General features: G+C 34.4%; 1 protein-coding gene across 3 annotated transcripts in view; it reads right to left on the reverse strand.

The window, feature by feature from the left end:
* The window catches only part of GLS (glutaminase), a 67861-nt gene that overhangs the window by 27191 nt on the left and 16049 nt on the right, over positions 1 to 24621 (reverse strand). For all 3 annotated transcript variants that reach the window (XM_074829596.1, XM_074829598.1, XM_074829597.1), the window contains exons 5-14: positions 23962 to 24041; positions 22187 to 22350; positions 15385 to 15443; positions 7822 to 7854; positions 7499 to 7557; positions 6297 to 6363; positions 5704 to 5754; positions 3100 to 3276; positions 1855 to 1986; positions 56 to 148 (exon numbers count right to left, since the gene is read on the reverse strand). In XM_074829596.1, the coding sequence (XP_074685697.1) occupies positions 56 to 148; positions 1855 to 1986; positions 3100 to 3276; positions 5704 to 5754; positions 6297 to 6363; positions 7499 to 7557; positions 7822 to 7854; positions 15385 to 15443; positions 22187 to 22350; positions 23962 to 24041 (915 nt within the window). The remainder of the gene's footprint in view (positions 1 to 55; positions 149 to 1854; positions 1987 to 3099; positions 3277 to 5703; positions 5755 to 6296; positions 6364 to 7498; positions 7558 to 7821; positions 7855 to 15384; positions 15444 to 22186; positions 22351 to 23961; positions 24042 to 24621) is intronic.

Below are 24621 nucleotides of genomic sequence, written 5' to 3' on the forward strand. Positions count from 1 at the left end.
TCCGTATTTCTTCTGATGTCTACAAGCAGTACTCACTAAACACATATTAACTTACCCGCTGATCACCACCTTCTCTGCGAGGATCAAGCTTTTTTGCAAAGTGTCTCAAATTATCGTAGTTATGGAAATTGCACAAAGAAACCAGATCCTGCAAATTATAGAGAACATACATTATTATTTGCATATGATAGTTAAATGCATATGAGATTATAACAATACTACCACTTGTGGTTTACATTATATCCTCGTACCTAAACCAGTAATAAGAGAAGCTTATTTAATAAATCAATATCATGTCTATACAGTGGTAAGATTAAGTTCTAATAATACCTTTAAATTCCTTTTTAAAGAAGTACAAAACAAGTAGCAATTTGCAAAATATCTGTTGTAATATATTTCCACTCCAGCTGTACGAAACACTTCAGGAACAGGAAGAATAGTTTGGACTAGTCTGGTACATAAAACTTCAATCAATAGGATGGAACAAGAAAATGTGTGACATAATGGATTTTAATTCAGTTTGAAATACAACATGAAAGGTTGTAATTACAGAACTTTGCTATGCTGCTGTATTTTTGAAAACGAATGTTACACTCGCGTTAACTTCTATGCCATGATCATCTAATGAGATGTTAGGTCTTATTATAACACAGAATAAATGCAGTAAATCCTTCACCTACCTATTGTTCTATGATTTTATTTGAATTATCAAGACTATTTCATATGAAACTTTAATATGTTCATATGAATTAGTAACTTCTTAGTACTCTTAATTTACAGCTGTACAGATGCTAGATAAACAGAATTATGAAAAGTTTTAACTGCTGCTCATCCACATGAAATACACCCCAGCATACTGTAAATCTCATGCTATTGTTGATAAGCTAAGTGAAGACTAGTCATACAAGTGTTCATCCTAGGAACTGAAGTCCATCTAAACTAGTATCACTGCAGTTTAACTGTCATCACACTACTTTTAAAAAGGGGGGGGGGTGCCCGAGGAAAAAAAAAAAAAAAAAAAAGAGCAGAGAGAGCAGCAGCCTATTTATGCTTCCAACTTCCAAAGCATTACCACCAATAATTTTACATTACTTATGGGGCTCTAGATAGCCTACTATTCCCTTTTTTGATCCCCCCTCCCCCCCCCCCCCTAATTATTTCAATCAATATTACAAGGTAGTTTTAGGGAGAAAACAAAAAATGAAGACAACATTTTTTGCACTCTCCTCTCCCACAAAGCATCTTTATTAGTCATTACAAAGTACTCTACAAAATCTCTCCTGCTTCTAACACTGCTATCAACAGACTGTCCGCAGTCCTTTCAAAAGCAAGAGATGAAGCTAGAGAGCTTGCCCAACAACTGGGTCCGATCTATGAAGGCATGGTTTATGTCAGATTGTTTACAGCAATTGGTTTAAAAAAATACATCAGAACAGCAATATTTAATTAGAATCTTCTTCTTTAATTGTAATGAAATGAGTTGCATTTCTAATGTTTTGAAAATTGTTTACCTGTAAATAGAGCTCTACAGTTTCTAATACAGTATGTAAGAGATCAGCTCTTTCATTACTTCATGAAGTGTTCCTTTTCAAAGCTTTTCCACAATTAATTTCTCCAGTGTTTCCAGCATCATATTTTCTTAATGCTCACTGAATTAATGTTATTTATTACTAAAACGCAAATGTCTCTTCTTGGGACTTTCACCCTTGGATCAAATTAAACTTGCTGTGTATGGAAGAGTAACAAATCACTATTTAATTCATTTAGATCGCAGCTATACTAGCTGAAGCTCAGTAAACATCAGCTGCACAAGGAAAAAAACAAAACAAAACCACTGAAGGCAATGCTGCTTACATGACAAAAGTGAATTCCTTTAACACTGTTGCCCATCTTGTCCAAAGGAGGTGACCAGCACATCAAGCCCATGACATTAGGAACAACCAGAAGAATCCCACCAGCAACTCCAGATTTTGCAGGAAGACCAACCTATAGAATAATTAGAGAATTACTGTCCTCTGCCAACATGCCTCACTATTGTAACACAATGCGTTAGCATTTTACTGAAGCGTATTATGCAGCATTTATAAAACACAGATCTGGAAAGCACTTTAACTTGGGAAAGCATTATTGCTTATCTCTTTTTAGACAGACAATACCCTGAAGCACAGTTTGTGGCAATCCAAGGTAGGCAATCATAAACATATTTGCACTCAGTAACATAGAGAAGCAGTAATACAGTGAAAAATATAATTTAAATCTATTATAAAAAAGCAATTATGACTAAGCAGCAGTACACAAGTTTATCTATCATGAACAGTTTGCAACAAGGTAGTGGTACAAAGCTATATACATTAAAAAAATCTTGACTGGAAAACATACAAAAACCAACAAGAACAGAAGAGTCTGTCCATAAAATCATACAATAACCTACTTATTTGCAATCTGGATAAAGGTATTGCTTATTTCCAATAGGAACTAACGTGTCACATATCCTTATACCTCTGTAAGCAGTAACTTAGGTCACGCACAGCAACATAATCAATTTTACATATATGCAACAAGGAAAAACTAAAAACACTCAGAACAATGTTGAAAACACAAATAACATGCAGTATATCTTGAAATACTTAAACGTAAGAAACATACTGCTGGAAAATAGAAGCATGGTACATATGCTGTGTGTGACAGTCACTTTTACAACACATGAGGACAATTCATGAGCCTGAGTTAGTGAAAAAAAAAAGCAAACTATCCTTTACTCCCATATAGCAGGATTTCTTCAGTCACACTGTTTCCAGTTACATCTGTATCACGACCTGGTTGTCTCACGAACAGCCTTTCTTAAGGGACAGTATGTATATTTCAACACGAAAAGGATCCCCAAATGTGAAGCATCAGAGAAGAGCAAGTGCTATATGTCGTACTAGTAGTGCCATGAATCCTAGGTGAGATTTTCCCACATGCTATGTTCAATTTCTAAAAAAATTCATGTAACACCCTCTCCTTCCCTCCAGAAGCAAGCAAGCCCTGGACCATGGGAAACAATAGCACAGATTTATCTTCCTGATCAGCTATAAATAACATCTGAAGACTACTTACATGGAAGGCAAACTGCCCTGAGAAGTCATACATGCCACAGGAATGCATTAAACTCAAGGTATTCCGGACTGCTTCAGGACTCAGTACTCTTTCACCAGTGATTGGGCAAAAGCCACCATTAGCCAGAGTTGCTGCCATCACACTTGCTGATTCACATGTTACTTCTATTGAGCAAAGCTTATGAAAAAGAAATAGAGATTATAAGAAGTGATACGTCTAGCACAGTAAGGCCAACTATAGCAGGATCAACAATATGTCTCTATAGAATTAACATCTCATAAAATAACCTGTAGCATAACATTTGTTACAGATGATGCTAGTAGCATCAATTAATATGGTCTGAATCCTCCTTCTATAAAGATCCCAGCAACAGTGTTTGTAAGCCCTCTTAACAGTTTGGGACAGTATTTTCCATGGATTAGTGTCTCTGCTTGATTCCCCCCCACCACCCCCTTATGTTCCTTTGAGAGGAAGAGGTCTAGAAAACAATCTCAGTATTTTGCATCTGCTAAAATGGCAAAGTCAGAGAATGACTGGTTTTTTGCAATTTGAGTTTGTTTTGTGTGGGCTTTTTTAACTCTTAGAAGACCCCACACATTATTAAAAGTACATTTTAAAGCTGCAAACTCTACCACATGCAAGTCTTAATGCCAGCACCTCCTGCTGATGCAGCCTTAATTTCACCTTTCTCTCATATATACTTTATGATATATTAATGATATGACCACACGATAGTTTCTCCCAGGATCCCTGCTTCAGTACAGACTATACATACTTTGGTGACACATCAGGAAATGTGATATGTTGCCATCACCTGATGCTGCCTCATTTCTGCAGAAACCAAAAGATAAGCTGGTTTCAACCTGAAGCTGAAATGCTACTCTGCAAAGTAAACAAACTAGTGCTTGTATTCTTGCTTTTGCCAAACAGTCATTACATGATACTTCAGGAAGTTACCTAAGCCAAGTTTGCATGAGTAGTTACTACCTGGAATTCTTATTTTCCGGGTGCCAAACTCAATACATCCTAGTCCAATCAACTGGAGTTGCAAATCAAGAGATTGTCAGAGACGCATCTAAAATGGCAACTGTGTTTTAAACATATGAAGTATTACACAATATCACCTACTTTGAAAAAAAGTGTTTCTAGGTTCTCAGTTTAAGCACCTGCATTTTGTACCTCAGTTCTCTAAAACGAGAATAATCCATCCTCACTTTACAGAGATAATAGGAAAATAAGGTTATTCCTTTTCAAAAAGTTCACAATTACACAAGGGAGGGAAGAGTATCACAGAAAACCCAAAGAAAAGAAATAACTAGCTCTTAAGTAGAATCTGAGTAGAGTGTTGGAAAGTAAGCATTGTACAGTGAGAAGAAAACAAAACAAAATTGTTGCTCATGTATGAGCTGCCCTTTTTCTGAGTATGGAGTGAAAAGAAAATTTTGCAGGACAAAAAAAAATGACACAGTCATAAAATTAGAGATCATAATGCATGAAAATGCAGCCAAATTAAAATATATCAGAAAAGTTAGGTTTGGCATTTTTGATGTATAGCTTTACACTCAGAAGCGTTATCAGGACTTGAGGCAGTGGGATAGGAAGCATTTTAAAAGCATGTTTAAACAGTAAATTCAAATAAATTACCAGTTTTGTTCTGCAGTAACAGAAGTTCAGAGTATACTATTAGCTTGTACCTAGTTTCCAACTCAACAAAAGGTCAACTAAGGCTAATCACATACAGCTTACTTCATAAACAGTCATTCGATCTAAAGATTAGAGCAGGTGCACCCCAATACAAAAAGCTCAGGTAAAATTTGCATTTTAAAAAAATATTGTTTATAATGTGCATAAGTAAGAGCAAGTCTTATGAATCAAGAACAGATTCATTTTGAGAACTAAACTCCGGATTTATTTTTTTTTTTTAAACTATCCCAGACAGACTGAATCAGTAATGCAACTTGAGTTGCCTCTTGAGAACTATATGCAGCAGAGCTGAGTGAGTTGTAAATGTTTTAACATTAGGAAACCCTTACTGAGGAAATACCTCACACTTGCCAAGTTCTCATTTTCTGACAGTTGCAAATATCTTGCTGACAGTGAAAAAGAAAAAAAAATGGGGGAGGGGAGAACATATGTGACTCAATTCTTTGTTTTACTCATAAGCACTGAATTAAACAAAAAGGGGATACTCATATTTTTTCATTTACAACACTACCCTTGATCTTGCAATAAAGCATGCATATACTATTTTAGTTACACACAGAATTTAAAGTACTTCACAGCACAATAAAGAGCAGCAACCCAAAGAAACAGAAATATTTTGTTAAACTCACTGAGGTGATACAAGTCATTTTAAGCTTCTAACTACTAGTGTTTCAAAGACTGTTGCTAGTTTGGATTAGCAATAAAGACACGTAAGTATGTCAACTAAACAAAAGCACATCTGGATGCATCAAATGTACATTATTTGTTTCCAGAGTTTAACAGAAGCTGACAAATTTAACTACAAGCCATTAAAGCCTTCCTATCTACAAACAAATCAGCTTCTACTGCTTGTAATAGTAATTCTAAAGTCTATAACGATTCTCAGTTTCAGTCAGTTACCTGAAAATAGAAGTCTAATATAGCAACCATATCCGTGCCTTCAGGAAAGCACTGAGGAAGAAAAAGAGAGAGAGTCTTTAGGTAAAATTATGATTAATTTTTTAAAATATTGCTTTTAGAGACACATAAATTAAACTATATTCTTGTCAGCATATTAAGCATTAGGCAGATTTTAAAGTAAATACAGCAAGTAGAAGTATTAAATCACACCAGATTTAAAAATAACACTGCAGTGAAGTCAATAAGCTAGGTACTAAAATATTTTTCAGTACAACTTTCAACATCTTTAAATCAGCAAACTGCAAAATGCATCTAGGAGTTTTATAAAGTCATCTGTACAGCACAGATTATGCATTTTATGACAAAACAAATTATCATGTCTATGATACAGAAAAAAGATTACAGGTGTTCTATTAGAGTGACATCAGTATCATACTTTCTAAGTGACAGCATTTTGAGTAACAATATGAGAACATATACAGTATTGTAATAATTTATGGCATACTGTACATTAAATAAATTAAACATCTTCACAGACTACGAAAAAACCCCACCACTCAGTCTTCAAAATACAATAAACAGAAGAGATCAACCTTTTTTTCTTTCAAGTAATAGCCAATTGCAAAGTTTCTATCTCCACTCTCTCTTTCAGACTGGAACCTTAAAATAAAATAAAAAAAAAATTAAAAAAAGTCAAGACAACACATCAAGCTTTCAAAAAACCGCTGAACTTCAGTGATGCATAATGTAATTCAGTAAAACTGCATGTAAAGCATACATTGCTTCTGAATGCAACCATTCTACTAACAGGACAGAAGTTACCATAGAAGCTCATCCCAGTACACCCAGCTGCAGTGAATTAGCTTTGACATCCAAATACACACAGTACTGGTTACCTACACAGACTTGACTGGGAGGTAAGGCAAAGTAGTGTAAGATCCTACTCTTGGAAGCATTTTTAAGAAGGCCATGGTGGAATGAAACATCCCACAACAAGCTGCACTGAACGGCTCATTCACCAACAACACTGGCCAAGCTAGAGAGGAATCTGAGGACCAAGCTCCAGGTCAGATAACGACCAGACTGATGGATGCACTGTTTATGATGATTAAGTTAAGGATGAAACCTAAGCGAGGAATCAGTATGATAAAAGGATAGGTAATCTTCTCCTGTCCAATTCCTTCCATGGTAAACACTTTTACATTAACACTGCTCAGGAAAAATACTATTTATCTCATTCTGCTTCTCTGCACATGCATGCCAACTAGCAATCTGAAAGCAACTCTGCTAGACGGAATCTGAACGATTTTCCCAGTGCTGCCTCAAAAAGCTCTCATGATTTTTGGAATGCTATACGTTGAGTTAGTGAGGGGAACTGTTTTAGAAAATAATTTAAATATGCAAAATAAAAAAGCATAGAGTCCCAATTGTATAAAGTATGCTTTCTAGACATTTAATATGCAGCCATTAACATGCAGAGTTTAATTTTTAAGATGAATGCCAGGAAGATAAGAGTTGCACTTACAGCTCTCACTGCCATAGCACCAACAGCACTAAGACAGAATAATGAAATTTCAAAGAGATAACCAACACTTATGTGAGATTTAGCCACACTGATGTCAGAGACATGCACAACTTTAGTTCTTGTAAATTTTAATCCAAAGACACCCTCCAATATTAGGGATGAAATGATGGCTTCAATGTAAATAACTGAACTTCGCCATAAGCTCAGTATGCCAACTATCAGTTGAGGCATTTTCCACCTAACTTCATTAAGTAAATAAAAAATACTTACGTAGCATTACTGAATCCAACATACTCATTACCAGCCATTTTATTCATGAATTGCATCACCTGTTAGAGACAGAGAGGAGGGGGGAAAAGCATGCTAACATTTTCAGACATTAAGAAGTTATAACTGATGAACTTTCAATCCAGCCTTACCTTAAATCATAAGACAATTTTACAAATACAATCCAAATCACTAAATGTTTAAAAAACCAAGTATGGATTAAAAGACATTTGAAATTACTAAAATTTCATTTGCAATTCCCTTGCCATCTTGAGACTTTTACCACTGAACTTAGTTAAAAAAGGAATGTTGTAACATTAACTTACGTAGTCAAATTTTTCTGCATTATTTGCTCCTTGCTGCAAGAAAAGAAAAAATAATTTACAAAAATTGTTAACATAAGAAAGGAGTTAGTTCACTTAACAGTATTAGGATTTTTAATGGATATAACTAAGGTATGAGGCTAATTAAGAGTAAGGTACTACAATCATTTCATATATTAATAAAAAAATTTAAGTGTTAGATAAGTAAATATTTAATTATCATTTAAACTAAATAATCCTATACGAGTCTTATCAAACACCTGTATGTTGGAAATGAATTTGAACTGAAAAAGGTATGCTTTATTTTAAGTGCTCTCTATTCAACTTTATGTATTTAGCATAAATAAGTATAGTAGTTAAAGCAACAAATACAAAAGTAACTACAATCAGGATAATTATATTGAAAACACTAACTTTTTATAGATTAGTAACTCAAAGGTATTCTTATATTACCAACAGAGCTGAGCATAGGAAAGTTCAGGCTACTGAAGTTAAAATATTTCCATGGCTAGCACCCATACTAAGAATTTAGATTGAAGACTTAAAATAAAGTGTTACCCCTTACTATGAAAATAATTGCATTTAATCAAAAATATCTGATTTGATTAATATCTGATTAATATTCTACCTATTAAAAATTAAACAGAAAAATGTAACTTCACATCAGAGTAAATCATTGTGCTAACAATGTAAGGAAAAATCTAAATCCAACTTAATAAGGATGCTACTGAAACTTAGTTCTTAGGATTGGTTGGTCTGTTTTCTCGGGGAGGATGAGGGGTTTTATTTCGGGGCTTCGCCCACCCCTTGTTTAAGAACATTCTCAAATTTAGTAGCTGCCAGTTAAAGATGTACTAATTTTTTACACGTCACTGACAGGCAACCTTTCACAAACTCCTATAGCAGGACGATGAAAGAGGGGTGGGAGGTAAAAAATAGCACATGGTCAACTGGGGGGAGTTTTTAATTTTTTGAGTAGCCAAGTAGAATTTTTTTGAGGAAGTTTAAAAAACAATGGCATCACATACACAAGTGGAAACAACGTATCTGGAGAAGATGTTTGTTTATAAATAATTTTAGTATTAAAGATACTCTGTTTAGATAACAAAACTCTGTTTAACATATCTCAAACAATTCAAGACACTACTTGCACTGTGTCTAGTATGGGAACAGTGAAGGAAGTGGAAAAAACTGAAGCTTTATATCAACCAGTATTTTACTTAATGAAGTGCGTAAAGCCAGTCTCATTTCCCACTCTGTATGTGGATTAGGGTGTTGCAGATAATCTTTGAAGCCCATGCATCAGCTCATCTACAAGAGGATGTGCAGTCATACACGTACGATCACTAGCTGAAAGGAACACCACACTGTTTTGTCAAAATTATGCGCCAGTGATTACCTTACGCTTAAAGGCTAATAACCTTACTCTTAAAGGCAATAATCTAGCTAATTTGCAGTAAGATAAAAAAAAATCATGATACATTTCATCAAAATGTTCCTGTATAATATACCAGAACACAAGTCTTAAAAATTTAACTCCAAATCTGTTCAATGAAAAATAATTAAAAGAAGAAATTACCAACTTCATTGAACTGTTGCAGTTGTCAAAATATTCCATAGATCCTAATGCTGTAAAATATGTAACAACATTTAAACCACAAAAACCTTTTCAACCTTTCAAATGCACAATGAACATCTTTTTCTGGGAAAGTGGGTCAGCATTAGTTATGGGATGCTGCATTGATAATTGTATGGTTAGACATGTATAATAAATTGAAACAAGTTCTTTTGTTAAAAAAAGAAAGAGGGAGAAAGGGATCATGCTTTCTGCAAAAATATAAATACATAATACTTCACTTTTTTTCCCAGTCAAAAAAAATTCCTAGCCCTTCAACAAAAACCTGGCTTTACTAGCAGCATATAGAATTGGTGGGCAAAAGACTCAATGCAAACTTTTTCCACATCACTTGTTATAAAAAAGGTTTCTCTTAAAAATTTACATCTAATCTTGTATTGTGGGAAGAAAATCTTCTGTATACTAACTCAGATGATGCAATTTTAGTCCTTGATGTTCCACGCACTTGTACAGGTACTTTATATCAAACACAAAAGCATTGCTACTGAAATTAGACTGCTCATATACCTAAAATATTTGCCTAAATAATCATATGACCAAGACCTCAGTAGGGATTTAACATGATGCATGACTAAAACAGAAAACTTTGCTTCCATGCACATGATGACTAAAAAACCCAACATATTAGTTTCCCTCTTTCAGCAGCTGACAGAGGTATGCTGCTCCTCCTAAAAAGCTGAAGAGACAGAGGCAACACACATTCTATGATTAAAATTCAATTGCAAATATAAAATCCTAACATTCAGAATATTGAGCAGATTTTCCATAATAATTTAAACAAATATGAGAGACAAAAAAACTTCCGCTTTTGCACAAGTGCTGCTTATTTTTAGCTTGATTGTATAAGCCTATGAGGTTGGGGGCACTGTGACAATATTTTTTAAAAAACATTTTTATTTAAGTTCAGATGCAATTCATCTGTCCAGAACATCAAAGAAAATGTTCCATGCACTAACTCCACAAACACTTAGTACATTTACTGGAACATATGTTCATATACACACTAACTGTATACATGCTTGTGTGTATATACATATGAAAAAACACTTCTAAATGATTACAAAATGAAATTGAAAATGTTAAGATTGAAGCAGTTTGATAGGCAGAAAATTCAAACTTGCAGAAGACAGCTCAATACAATTTTGTAAACACTTAAACCCCAATGGGCACTATGGCTGTCGCTCATAAATTTGAATTTTTTGACTGTGTCAGGTTTTAGTGATCTTCCCTTTTTATCATTTGTATTTCTACTAGAAAAATATCAAGCCTTTGCATAGGTTGCATGCCTACATGTACATAAGAACGAAGAGACCCATGGATACTTACCAGAGCTTGCAACAACAAAATCAGGCAATCCTTATTAGAAAAGTAGTTAGTATTAGCCACTTTTCATTGATCAACATTCAGTGTTTATATGATTAGACCACATAAGCTCTTACCATGTGTCTCTTGTTAAAATAATTTTTCAATTTTGAATCTAAGCCAAGCTAATGAAAACATCTGGATCATGAGAAGTTTATAATTTTCTAATAATAGAAGATTCTTTTTAAAATAATTTCTGGAATTTTTTTAATCCAGATTTATAACCTAACACTATACTGTGATGAAAACATCCAGGGAAAAAAAAAATGATAACACTACGTCAGAGTGCAAGAAAACATTTTTTTACATTTGTGCATTTTACATTAACTATTAATGTCTTTATTTTAGTTTTCTGTACTTACACAAGTTTTTAATTTTATTTGTTAATCTGGGCCTGTTCTGTGAGAACTGGTGTCTTGACTGCTTAGCGTGCCATTTTCAGCTCTGAAATACTTGAGAGCACACTGTCACAGACAGTATTTGACCCACTAAGACCAATTACTATTTCAAATACATGTAAGAATTATTTTTGTGTCCTTCAGGTATTAAATATTTGCATGTGTGACCACTGAATACATGTCATTTCAAATATCACTACAACATATTCCATGTCAAATAGCACCCAATACATTTGAGTTATAATAAAAAGCAAGTGCAGAATAACATCAACGTACATTCCATCCAAAATTAGTTACTACAAGAAAATTACTACAAGAAACCCAGGAAGAGAGGAAATTTTACCAAAATAAAGACAAGTATCTTGCAGAGAAGATCACAACACCAACACATGTTTTAAAGTGGTATGTATGTACATTTACACATTAGTCTATCAGGAAGGATAACTGGAATAGGTAGCACAGAGCAATTAAGCTAAATTTATACTATTCATTGTTAACTATATTGTCGAATAAATCCAATAAACCATGCATTTTCCCACCCCTCGAGTATTAGATTGTAACCGTATAACTGCGTCTTTCCACCGCTCTTTGCCTCATTTATTTTATGACTTATCAGCATATTTAGAAAGCTTGTAAGTATATCAGATACACCTCTTTATGTTTTATACAAAAAACTTCCACTGAATTAAGTTTTTTCAGTGTCAGTAAAATCAGCGTTTTCATTTTCTTGTACACCAAATTTTTTGCAAGAACTATAAGCACTGCTATGCTCCCCAACATGTCTAAACACTTCCCACGTTAATTTATGGCCATAGAATAGCTCCCTTCACTGAGCCTTCAGGTCTATTGTCACTGCCTGTGTAAGATGCTGCACGCGGCTGTCAGCACTTAAGAGGATATACATACGCTCTATTTGCCCAAACCTTTGCTATTATACTAGGAAAGCTTTTATCTACAGATGGAATCTTGAAGCATACAATAAAAATTTCTTAAGATTAATCCCCTGTCTTCTGGTGATTCCTTCCACAGCCATCTGCCACCTTCTATACATTTCATTCTGAACCTTTCTTCATCTCATTTGCACCCCTAACACGCTACCCTCCCTAGTCAGTAAAGATACGTGGAAGTGGGCAATTGCTGATACAACCACTGATATTGCTGGAGTTGACACACTTTGAGAACTGAGTTTAAGGTTTAAGAAGAAACAACAGATGAAAGCATTAAAATCTATCCATGCTACCGGCAACAAAGACTTTTCCCAGTCAATCTAATGTACAGAAAGCTGTGCAGTTAGAGAGCACTGAACTGTACTAAATCTGTACAGGAGCTGAATCTTCTTTTAAGAACCTGTATTTCCTTGAAGACATGGAAGAATTTATCATTTTATCTGATATCGCTTTCCCACAAATTCCTGTAATTGCCACTACAATCTTTTGATAACAATTATTTGAAAATTGTTATAACTATGTAATTTATGTAACTAGTAATAAAGGCAAATGGCAGTACAATTACAAACAAGGGAAAAGGTCCTTAGGGTTTTTTGAAAATTTTAGTTCATTAAAACTGGCCCACAGGATGTCCTTTTGCTAAAGCATTTTTATTGTAGATACATGCTTTAAATGCTGGAACAGTCTGTGGAGTGTAATGCAAGTACAGTTAGAACAGAGCCGTGAGTTAAGGCACCAAAATGTAAACACATCGTAGTTCCAAACACATAACAGTAAAGAGAATCATTTAAGCAGGTAAAAGTATGATATAATCATGCCTAAGTAAGCCAAACATACTACTTAACATGCACATATGCTTTATTATTTATTAATATGAATAGCAAGGACTAAACATAACATTACAGCTTAGGTCTATGCTCTGTTCCGAGGTGCGTATATCAAATTCTTAAGGCAGTCAGAACCGGGTATGTGATCCTAAGAACCCTTTTTTCCCCTGAAATGTTAACATATTACATATTCTGACAAAAAGATTACTCCAAGCATCATCACTTGTCCACAAGTAATCATAATTTGTGTCAGATTCTAAGGGCAGTAGTGTGCAAGATCATGCATACTAACAGATCCTAAATTCAGTACAATATATGCAAATTTTGAAAGATTATTTAACATCAATTTCTCAGAATGAGATAAAATGAGTATCAAAGGAGGTAAAAGCATTCCTAACACTGAAATACAGCAACAATCTCTCCATAGCTATCAACATGCTATCATTAGATAAATGTCATACATGGTGAATTGGACCATGTTTAATAATCCCTTAACTTTCTTGGACTCTAGGACCCATACACAGTCTTCAAGATACGAAAGTAACACCTTAAATAAACAGTATGAATGCAGAGGAACTGAGGGCAAAACATGGGTTAATCAAGCCACCTTTTCCAGAAAAAAAGTCTTAGATTAGATCAAATATAAATGTAAATTACTTAAATCACTGAATAGTTAGTAGAAATATTGTTAAGTTGCAGATTGTAAAGAAGTTATTTCACCAAAAATACAGCTATTAAGTAACTTTGTACCTGTGACCCTCTATGTAACTTTCTTCAGAATATGTTTAGTTTGGTTAGTTACTCAAATGATAAATGGTATCTTAGTGGAAGTAGTACATAAAATAAACTACATTTTAATCACACTGAAAACAAATAATGGAGTGTGATAAGCAAGATATGCGTCCATTAGACGTGCAGTTACCACATGCAAAAACATTAGTGCAATGCAATACTCTTCATAAGAACATTACAGAAAAAAAACAAACCACCCAGCAAAAACAATCCCCCAACCTTCTAACAAATATCACAATGCATGCAGTAAACAAATCCATGTTATCTATTCAGATGTACACCATTTATCAAGAACTATGTGCCTTCTGCAAGAGGCACAGGCTTGTGTTTTGCCTTATGATCAGTAGGGCATGTTGTAGTAGGACTAACATTTTGACATTTCAGACAAATGTGTTAAGTCAGATTTTAAAATTCACTATTATCCAAGTGAATTTCAATGCTCAGTCAACCTTTAAAAAATATTAAATGTGAATAAATTTACCTGTCATACTTAAGGCCATTTTCTTTCACCTACAGCTATTAAAGATAAATGTCTTTAAGCAGGAGTTCTTACACCTTCTTTAAATATAAAATAACAGAAAATCATGATCTAAGTAATTTTAAAATCAACAATTTGGAAATAGGAGGTAGGAAACACACTGTAGCTAAGGGACTTTGAAACATAACCAAGAAAAAGGCTGTAAATAAGATTTTTAAACCTCTGAAGTAACAGTATTAAGTTTTCTACTTCAAAACTCCAGGGGACTGACATGTTCCCCACAGTTCTAAACAGGTACCCTTAGGAAAAAAAAAAAATAGTTTTTTGTACCAGTGGCTACCAAAAAAGGCAGAAAATACAAGTAAAGTATCTGGCAAACATTAGCATTACATGGAATTTATGTAATTTACAACTTCAAGAGATATATACAGCTATTCTAAGGAAAAATAAACTACAGCTTTCCAAAAGTCTCCAGACTATGGGCTAAAGATGTTATTATTCAGCTATGGTCTACTCAGGAAAATATGGGTAAATGTTTCCAAACACACTTATTTAAGAAAGCACATTTAACATCTCAACAGAAACTATGTAACATAGAAGTTAAACACAATTCACTTGTACAGAAGGTTAACAACGGAAAAATTCAGTATTAAGACTAACGTGCAAATATAGCTGCGTTGCTCCTGTACAAATTATAGGATCTTCTATTTCTTCTGCACAGCAAGAAATACTCTTCTAACTTTATGCTATATAAGAGCATTACACATTCAGGAACATATTTCTGAGTGCTATAAAGTATATTCCTGAGGACATACTCTTAGCATTAAAAAAGTATGAAGCAATTCTCTCAAGAGAATATCAAGTGTTGTGCAGTTAAAGGAGGAAACAAAACTAAAAATGCTAAGTAAAAAGAGTCTTTCATCTACACTGTTACTTTTTAAAAACTGCTGGTCTAATACTGCAAAGCGTTACTATTTCCAAAACATCAGAGCTTCTCTACCTGCTAATGAGTAAACTGACGTAAGATATTGCACACAGAAAATGGAAACAGTTCATAATCTGTACAAGATACTTTTTCTACATTCTGTTAAAATACGCAGAGAGAAACTAAAAATTAATTTTTTACCTTGATTAAAGATGTGATCACAATTGCTCCAGCATTCACCATAGGGTTATGAGGCCTGTCTGTGAAATAAAAGTTTTCAATTACAAGTATATCCCAAGACACATTTGTCAAACAAAACCAGTCAGGTGTTTAAGTGAAAAATGGTAGTATTAATGTATGACTTAAAGCTACAATTATGGAATATAATTCTAAATTAAAAATAGTGTAATCCAACATTATACACAATGTTTTGTAATTCGGAACAAAGTATTTTACGTCTTAGAACACACTCAGCCTAATGCTACTTAGCAGTCCAGTAAATTAACTGGTTTGGCATCATTTCTTTTCTTGAAAATTTTGAATCCTCTCCACTGTTCTGATTTGATCAATTCAACATTTGAAACAACCCCTAAAGGGCTTTCCAATTTCTCCTCCAAACTACCAAGTCTCAGTTATTTTAAAAGTCTTGAAACAGGTCCTTTTAAAAAAAAAAGGAAAAAAAAGAAAAATAATTCCAGTTCTTGAATTTCCTTATTGCTGTACATTAATACAAAATCCTCATTCTTTTTAAGAGTCAGAGGTTTCTATTGGCAGCTTCTCAAATACAAATAACAATTTACTAGTCCTCACTAGAATTTAACTTACTTTAAAATTAACTTACATATACCTGCTACACTTAAGTTTTTCTTTTTATCACTAATCTTCCTATTAACAGTATTTTTGCATTCCCAGTCATTCTTAGCTGCTCATGTGAATGAATGACTTTTTTTACATCTTTTTCCAAAAAAGCTTTCCTCAACAAGTTTTCATTCATCAACATACACCGCCTACAGTTATCTTCTTTTTCTTTTAACTAACATTTTTGCTGTACCTTTTAACTAGGATGTACACAAATATTGTGACAGGTTTTAATTCTTCTTTTTATTTGCTGTTATTTTATCGCCAAATTTGAAAAAATACTAAATTTAAAAAACAATGTTCACTATTTTTACATATAATACACACACATGCACACTAAAAGGAAATCAAGATGATTGCTTTTTGGAGAGTAGTTTGATATTCACAGTATACACACATTTTTTCCCATGAAAATTACACTGGTCATGGTCAATGGCACTTAGCCATCTATGACTATCAGATAATCTCCAAAAACTAATCATCTCAAATTCCTTTTAGTATTTTGCAGAAAGTCAATATTAAAAGGAATTCTTTTAAAACCCAAGTTATTCTATTGGTGAAAACGTAAGACCAATACCTTCTGTCCAAAACAGTGACGTTCCCCTAAAACACAAACTTAATGCTTATATACTATTTTTAAAGTTTTTGGCGCCATTCCTTATCTCTCTGAAACAGACTCACCAATTGTTCTGATTTCATCTGATTGTACTTAAGATCCACCTATACTGAACATCCGGTTCTACTCATGTGTCAACACAAGTAATTTGGGTCAGATATTTGACTTTTGATTAAAACCAGACTGAGTAGGAAAAATGTAGCATTTCCGTAGCTTCCTAACTCTGTCTCCCCTTAGGGACCATAACAGCATCACAGACTGCTGGTCAGAAGGGACAACTGTAGGTCATCTCCTCCACCCTCCCACTCAGGTCAGTCATGCTTTATCTAGCTGAGTTTTAAAAACCTCCAAACATGGCAAATCCTCTACCCCTCTAGCAATCCCGTTCCTCCTAGAGGACAAGTTTACCCTAACATCCAACCTGCACCTCCCAAGGCACAGTGTGGGGTCACTGGCCCTTGTTACATCATCTGCCACCACCAAGAAGAGTTACACAAATCTTCGTCTTTGCAATTGCTCTTCAAGGGTTCTACATGGCTCCTGGAAGAGCCCCTAACCTCCCCCTTTCAACAGCTCCTTGGGATTTATGTGTCCTGGACCCCACAGCACTTTGGCAGCCCTCCACTGGAGCCATCTCCAGTTTTTCAATCTTCTCCTTGAACTGAGGACCCCAAGTTCTGACACGTAGTCCAACGCAACATTGGCCTCATGCATGATCAGAACACACTGACGCCCTCATTTCTTGCTCTAGCTACGCTTCTCTTTTTCACAGCTTTCTCTCATCAACATCAAGTATCATTCCAGTCAATAAACATGTTAACAACTTAATCACATACAGCCCATTCTAAACATATTTTTGTAAATGTTTTGCTCTTGATTCTTCTGCACATCTCTATGGTTTCAATCTGCCACACAGTATAAAGCAATAAAAATAATTCCCAAACCCCACATCACATGTGTATTTGAATGAAAAGGATGTGTAATATTTACTTCGCATTCAACTCAAGAGGTTATCAATGTGGTAAGCTGACACACAGTATATACCCTCAGAAATTCTACTGCGCCTCATTTCCTTGAAGATGTCACCACTTACCTTCAATGTCACAACGCATTGTTGGTTACCTTTTCCTCTACTCTGAAGATTCCTGTCTCTCCCTGCTTAACACCTCTAACTACATGTACCACTTCTGGCCACTTTACAACCAGCACATCTCCATGTGCTGCCCTCACATGAAGAATGGCAAGAACCTTCTGGTGAAATGAAGCATGGACTTTTCTGAATGTGCTTCTGAAATTACGTTGTGTTTTGTTCGCCCCTTGAAGAATCAGCAATGAACAATCATTGTGGGAGCCTTAACAGCTAAGGGGAGGTAATCCAGTCTGGCTTACCACATGCTAACAAAAGTTCTTCTCTGAGGGTCTCTCTGACTGCTGCCTAAAACCAGCACATCACAGAGTTGAGCAGGATGCCTTCCATTAATCCACTGCTGCTTCTTGTAAGCAGAATAAACCCTGTCAGGGTAGCCAGGTCCCAAGAAAGCAATTTTCACTATTATCTGCATAGCACTAGATAATACTATCCAAATACTTCTCATACATAGATATCAGTAATTACAGATAACCCTTCTATCCGGCCACAATAGCTACAGGCTTCCTGGAGAGGTGGTCGATGCCCCAAGCCTGTCAGTGTTTAAGAGGCATCTGGACAATGCCCATAATAACATGCTTTAACTTCTGCTCAGCCCTGAAGTGGTCAGGCAGTTAGACCAGATGATTGTTACAGGTCCCTACAAACTGAAATATTCTATTGTATTCTACAGTGAAGCACCTCTTCACAGACTTAAGATATACTGGCCTTTTTTAAGGGCCAGGATGCCTAAATAAAATCTTACATTCTGAAAGATTCCTGCTAATTTTAAGGAAGAGATGTCTTCCACTCTCGCCAATAATACTTTCATTCCCAGGTATTTTTCCACCTCTTAAGGACATACAGGATCTGATGCTACATTAATTTTTAAGGAAAGTCACACATAGGTCTCTTTCTGAAGTGCAGCAACTACTGATTTACCTCACAGTAGGTGCCATCAGCAAGGGGATTCCACATTGTACAACAACAAGGAATGAATATTGATACTGTAATTACAACAGTTTGGCCAAAGAGGTGAACAAATCCATCTATTATTCTTTAGAAAGAAGTCTGCAAAGCTAAGTGACACACGTCACTAAAAACAAACACATACACTCTATATAATCAAACAGCAAATGCAATGATCTGCTCAGACTGAAAACAGCTGCTTTTATGCAGCTTCTCTGCAAGTCTCTCATATTGCTGTATCATCTCAGTACACTTAAGAGTAAATTCATGTTTTTATTCTTAATGAAAAGCACAAGTCATAATAACCCTTCGACTTTAACTGGGGTGCCCTGATTAAGTCTAGCTCCAATTCAACAATTTGTCTCTTGCATAAACAACCCACCTACAGCCTCTGAATAGTAAATATATTCCTCACTGATACAGTGCTCTTTTTTCCTATGGGAATGAGATATTTGTCTAGAACAGCCTTTTACATAGAGAACTGCAATATATTAACAGGTATATCTAAATTCAGAAAAGAAGAAAATATAATTTATTTAGTTACCTAAAAATCTCTCCACCGGACATCACTATTGAATGGTAAAACCTATGTGTTTTTTTACTACCTCAAAACTGCTTGACAATTAGCATGATTGCTCTAGCAATCTGACATGCAATTATGCCATACATGAACTGGACCTTTCCCCCAATATGCTCAAATTGCAGTGCTTTTTCTCTGCCAGTTCTTCTGACATTTTTCTGTCCATCATTGGCCTTAGGCCTCTGTTGTACAACTGGCTCACAGTCTTTGAGAACAGAAAGCAGAGGTTGCCACACATACACAATACAGATATTTTAATACACAGAACAGTTCATCATGGCAAGTCCTATCTGAAATGACATCAAAATGTGTTTGTCCAATACAAAAGCTTAAAGAAAGAATTCCATCTTTGCTTAACAAATCCCTTCAGCAGAATAAACAATTTTCTGGCAACCCTTCATTCAATTATAATGCAACATTTATTACTGGACTAACTTCCACAAACAATGTCATTACTGGACTAATTCTACAAATAATTATCATCAAGAGAAGGTCGCATGTATGGATAACAGATACTAACTGTACATATATACAGGTATTGTCAGACATGTTGCATCATGAACTCAATAGGTATGAAAAAACCTGCAGACTGCTCGATGACCATAACCACGAAAATTATTCTTGATGATGCCTATTTCAGACACATTTTACTATGTAAAATACCTGATCTACTTCAATCAACTAGAATAATCTGTTTTTAATTTACATGGGAATTGCTTTAATCCTCCAGAAATCTGAATTGTTTGATGGGCCAAATGTGCCCTTTGATAAAAAGTTTTTAAATTGAATATTCACAAGGCTGCAAGCTTCCAAATTTCCATTGCACAGCACAGAACTTACTCAAAACGTAAATGATTCTTTGTAACACCTTTTTACTTATAAATTGGCATTTTTAGTTATGATTTTAAATTGTCTTGTAATATTCTCCATTCTTTTCTGCTTGAATCTCAATGCTACTAAACAAAGAAATGGAAGAACATCCTGGTTTAGGAATCTTTCATGTAGTAAGCATAAAAAAAATGGCTTCAGATACATGTCTAACCAGTTTTCAAATACCTGCATATCACTTCATAAAATCCTTATTACAAAAATGAAATTCGATTATATCAGATTAGAAAGCAAGTAGATTAATATATATGTTTTTATTTTTTAATTCTGATCTTCAAAGTAGTTATGCATGTTCAAACTGCCAAATACTCTGCATAGCCAAACTTCATACATCAGTTTAAATCTACAAGTGTAATCCCTTCTTCCCTCCTCCTCCTTCACTCACAGAAACTCAGCTTCCTTTTCTCTCCCTGTAACTGAAATGTTCCTATTTATTAGACTCCCGCCTTCTGTTTCAGTCTTTCATTTAAGGACTGTATAGATAAGAGGATGTTCAGGTTAGTTCTAACACTTTTTTCTCAAGTCAGTTATATCAGCCACACAAGCACATTTAAGTATTAAGCATTAATTTCAATCATGTGAATCAGTCTTCTCTATTAATTTCATGCACACCGGGCAAACTTTCAATAATCCCAATTCTCTGATTGCGTTAACAGTCTTATAAACACTCCTAAAGTCTAACAGTATAAAGACCACCGTCTAACAATTCATCTTCTCTCACAGGTCAATTTTAAAAGTATCCATAAAAGAAAGAAAATAATTACTATACTTTCTGTCATTTCATTAAAAAAAAAACAGAACACCTATATTGATCCAAAGGAGAAAATGGGCAATTTTCAGCATCATCAGAACTTTGTTTATATGAAAGGTTAAGACATGAAAGGCAGTCTTCTTCACAATGTACGACATTGTATTTGGAAAGACAAGACAGCAAAGCTTGACAAAATGCTTAACTCCCTCTTGGCAATATATATGCATGTTTGTATTACATTACCACTTACTAACAAACTAAAAAAGAAGAAATAAATTGTCAACAACTATTTTATTTGTAAGTTTGGAAAACTATTTTAAGGTATATACTAAATATAATTATGTATCATTAATATATTAATAATATATTTAAGTCAGAATTCAATACAGTCCTTGACAAAAATATCATCCAAGCCTTATGCTGTTAATTAAATATTAATTGCAATACCATGGCAACAGAAACATCGTCTGTTCTCTTACCGAGAAAGATCCGCTAAAAGAAACAGTTGTGTTTCAGAGATAACATCCAGTATTTCCTCTAAGGCTACATGAGTCATCCTTCTCAGATTTTTGCCATAATGTTTTTAAAAATAACATTTTCATGCTTGAGAATTAATATAACACGAAAAAGAAATAATCTACATAAGTACTGTATGATAAATTCTTGCTAAAACACCCCTGCCACAGGAAAAAAAAAACAAACAAAAAACTGGACAACACTGTTTTGAGTCAGTAGCCAAATTCAGTTTAGAATAATCTGTGGGAAGATGTGTTCAATTTCACCTTCTGGAAACTAGCCAGTGCTTCTCAGAGGGCTGAGAAAGGAAGTGATATACATCCTTCTTAAAATCAATTTAACTTCTTTGATTCCTTCACCATCATTTTACAGAAGGCATGATTAAGGAACACTAGCTACCAACTCAACTAAATAAATATACATTTCAAATACCTGCATTATCAAAATTCTTTGGTTTTTCCTAAAGCTGGATAACTAGCAAATAGAATCCAAGTAATAAAAAGCATCTTTTACTAGCATTCTAAATTAGGCAAAAGTGGGTGACAAAGGATAAGCCTACCTTGCTGATGGCAAAATATTTTGGGACACTGACTAATAATAAGACATAAGAGGATACAGTAAAATGAAAAGACTGAAAAAACTGTGTAGCTTGTTTTCTAAAATTCAGTACTGCATTATTAAGTATTATAGATCTCTTACCATCTTCATTCAGGAACAGTTTGTTGAATCTTAATCCACTAGGCTCTTTACCAACATATCTGTGCACATACTCTGTGCCAAGATCATTAACAGCAATAGCATATTTCAAAGGCTTTACACAGGACTGAAGACAAAATGGAACTTTGGTATCACCAACAGAATGCCTGGGAAAAACACAGATGAAGAGGTTTGAAATTTCCTGTTTGCCAGCTATGACAAGTAGCATGTTAAATGCTTCAACATACTAGGACTATTAACCCCAAACACCCAAAAAAATGAAAGCATATTGTTACTAAGTCCCATTTTAAAGAACATAACAGAAAAATTTAAGGGTTTTAACAATCGCCTCCGTAAGCTACGCATAACAAAGTCAGCTGCTGGTGATTACTGCAGATGTAACAAAACAAAAGCAAGTTCAGAAGTAGGTTTGCACCAGAGCAAAAAAATCACCTCAGACCTCTAGTGTCACACTTACCCTACTCAGGTACAGCTGACCTGAATATAGCCACTATACATATTTATGTCTATATAAACAAAGATGAGATCCAGTTCAGTTTTGGAACTCAAGGGCAATAATTAAATAGCTGTATTTACACCCCCTTAGGTAATGGCATAGGTGTTTTATTACAATTAAATGTTATTTTTTGGAAAGTTCAACATTTAAGTCTCACTGCATTGAAGAATGACTCATACAAGCAGCATATGCCCCATCTAGAGCAAAAGGCCCCAGGCAATCACTTGACTGATGGCAAAATCAGAAGTATATTTGTTTCTTCTCTTTGCAGAAAATGTGAGAAGGTTTCAGAGAAACTCATAAAACCATTTTGGCATTATAAAAAGTAACATTACATAACATTAAACATTACACAAATTAGGATTATGAAATTTTTCATTAGTACATGTTATAATATCCAAAACAAAGCAAAACGCCAATTAAAATATTCAAAAGGGAGAACATTTTTACTTTTAAAGCTGTTTTACTATGAATAGCTTATACTTCAGAATCTTAAGCAGGGAGCTGAAAAATACGTCAGCTCATTTGTACAGCTCTTCCCCTAGAGATTATAGGGCATATGGCTAATAAGAAACAAACATACGGATCATAACAGATCACATTAAAATGAACCCCAATCCACAGCCACCATAAGCAAGTCTGATACTCTCTCTCCCCATTCACCCACGACATACTCAACACCTAAAAATTATGGTACTCAGAATATGCAGGATGACCGTACCAAACTGCAGGCCAGCAGACATATGCAAGCTGATGAGTATCTCACATCGTCTAGTCAAAGGTAGACACAGAATAATTTACCTTCCTTCTCAGCTAGATGGTGTAAGATACTCCTTTACATTTACACTCATAACAGTCTCTGCCACATTGAGTTACTCATAAAGAAAAAAATAAGATCACTCTAGCTATATCTAAGACCTACATACACCTTTACAGGAGAAAATTTAATAAACCTGAAAAGCAAAATCATGCTAAATTCTGTCCAGTTTCCACATCTTCGTTTTCTTTTTGAAGAATATGGATCTGAATTTTTTCAGCAACATACAGGGATCATATAATAATGCCACAATTAAGAATATTAAAATGCAGAAAAGGAACTAACTTTTAAAGTAAAAAAAAATTAAGAAAGATGACCAAGCAGATTTTAATTCTTAAACAACTTCAATAAAGCTTTTTCTTTATTAAACCATGAGATGTCATGAAGTGCTGTATGTGATAGTTTAAGTAACTGAAATAGCAAAATCTAGGAGTTAGAATATACCTCTGTCCATCCACTGTGCAAAGTGACACACCCCACAAATCAGGGCTGAACTTGGCCAGTTGTGGAATATAGTCAGCAACCTATCACAATGTGAAATAAAAAAAGACATTACAACATCCAAAATATTTAACTATGTGCTAATATACATTAATTATAATAAATATCAGTGGAAAGGATACATAAGGTACAACTGAATTATTCCACTAATAATCACCTAGTATATCTAAAACTTCATTACAAATTATTATATTTATTAGATCATTATCAAATAAAACATTTTTTCAAAGTACAAACTTCAGCACATTGTAAGAGGAATCTCTCTTCTGTGTTAGGGTATGTTCAGCATTTTCATATCATATAAAATTTTAGCTTGTAACAAAGTTCAGAGTTTTTCACTTAGTTTACTGAAAATAAGCACTTGAATAAACTTTAATTACTAATATTTGTCACACAACCCAGCCAGTTTTGTAGAGTAGCATAACTTTTATAGACTGTTTAATCTGACAAATTATGTAGCAGTTTTATAGTTTACATAAAAAAAAGAAAGAACAACAGTATTTTCTCATTCTAACCTCAAAACTGTAAAAGACTGTTAAAGGTAAGCTGTATTTCTAACACAGTTTACAAGTTGCAGATGTAACTGAACTTCCAAAGCTATTT

Source organism: Strix aluco, chromosome 6, assembly GCF_031877795.1.
Source record: "Strix aluco isolate bStrAlu1 chromosome 6, bStrAlu1.hap1, whole genome shotgun sequence".
Taxonomy (NCBI): domain Eukaryota; kingdom Metazoa; phylum Chordata; class Aves; order Strigiformes; family Strigidae; genus Strix; species Strix aluco.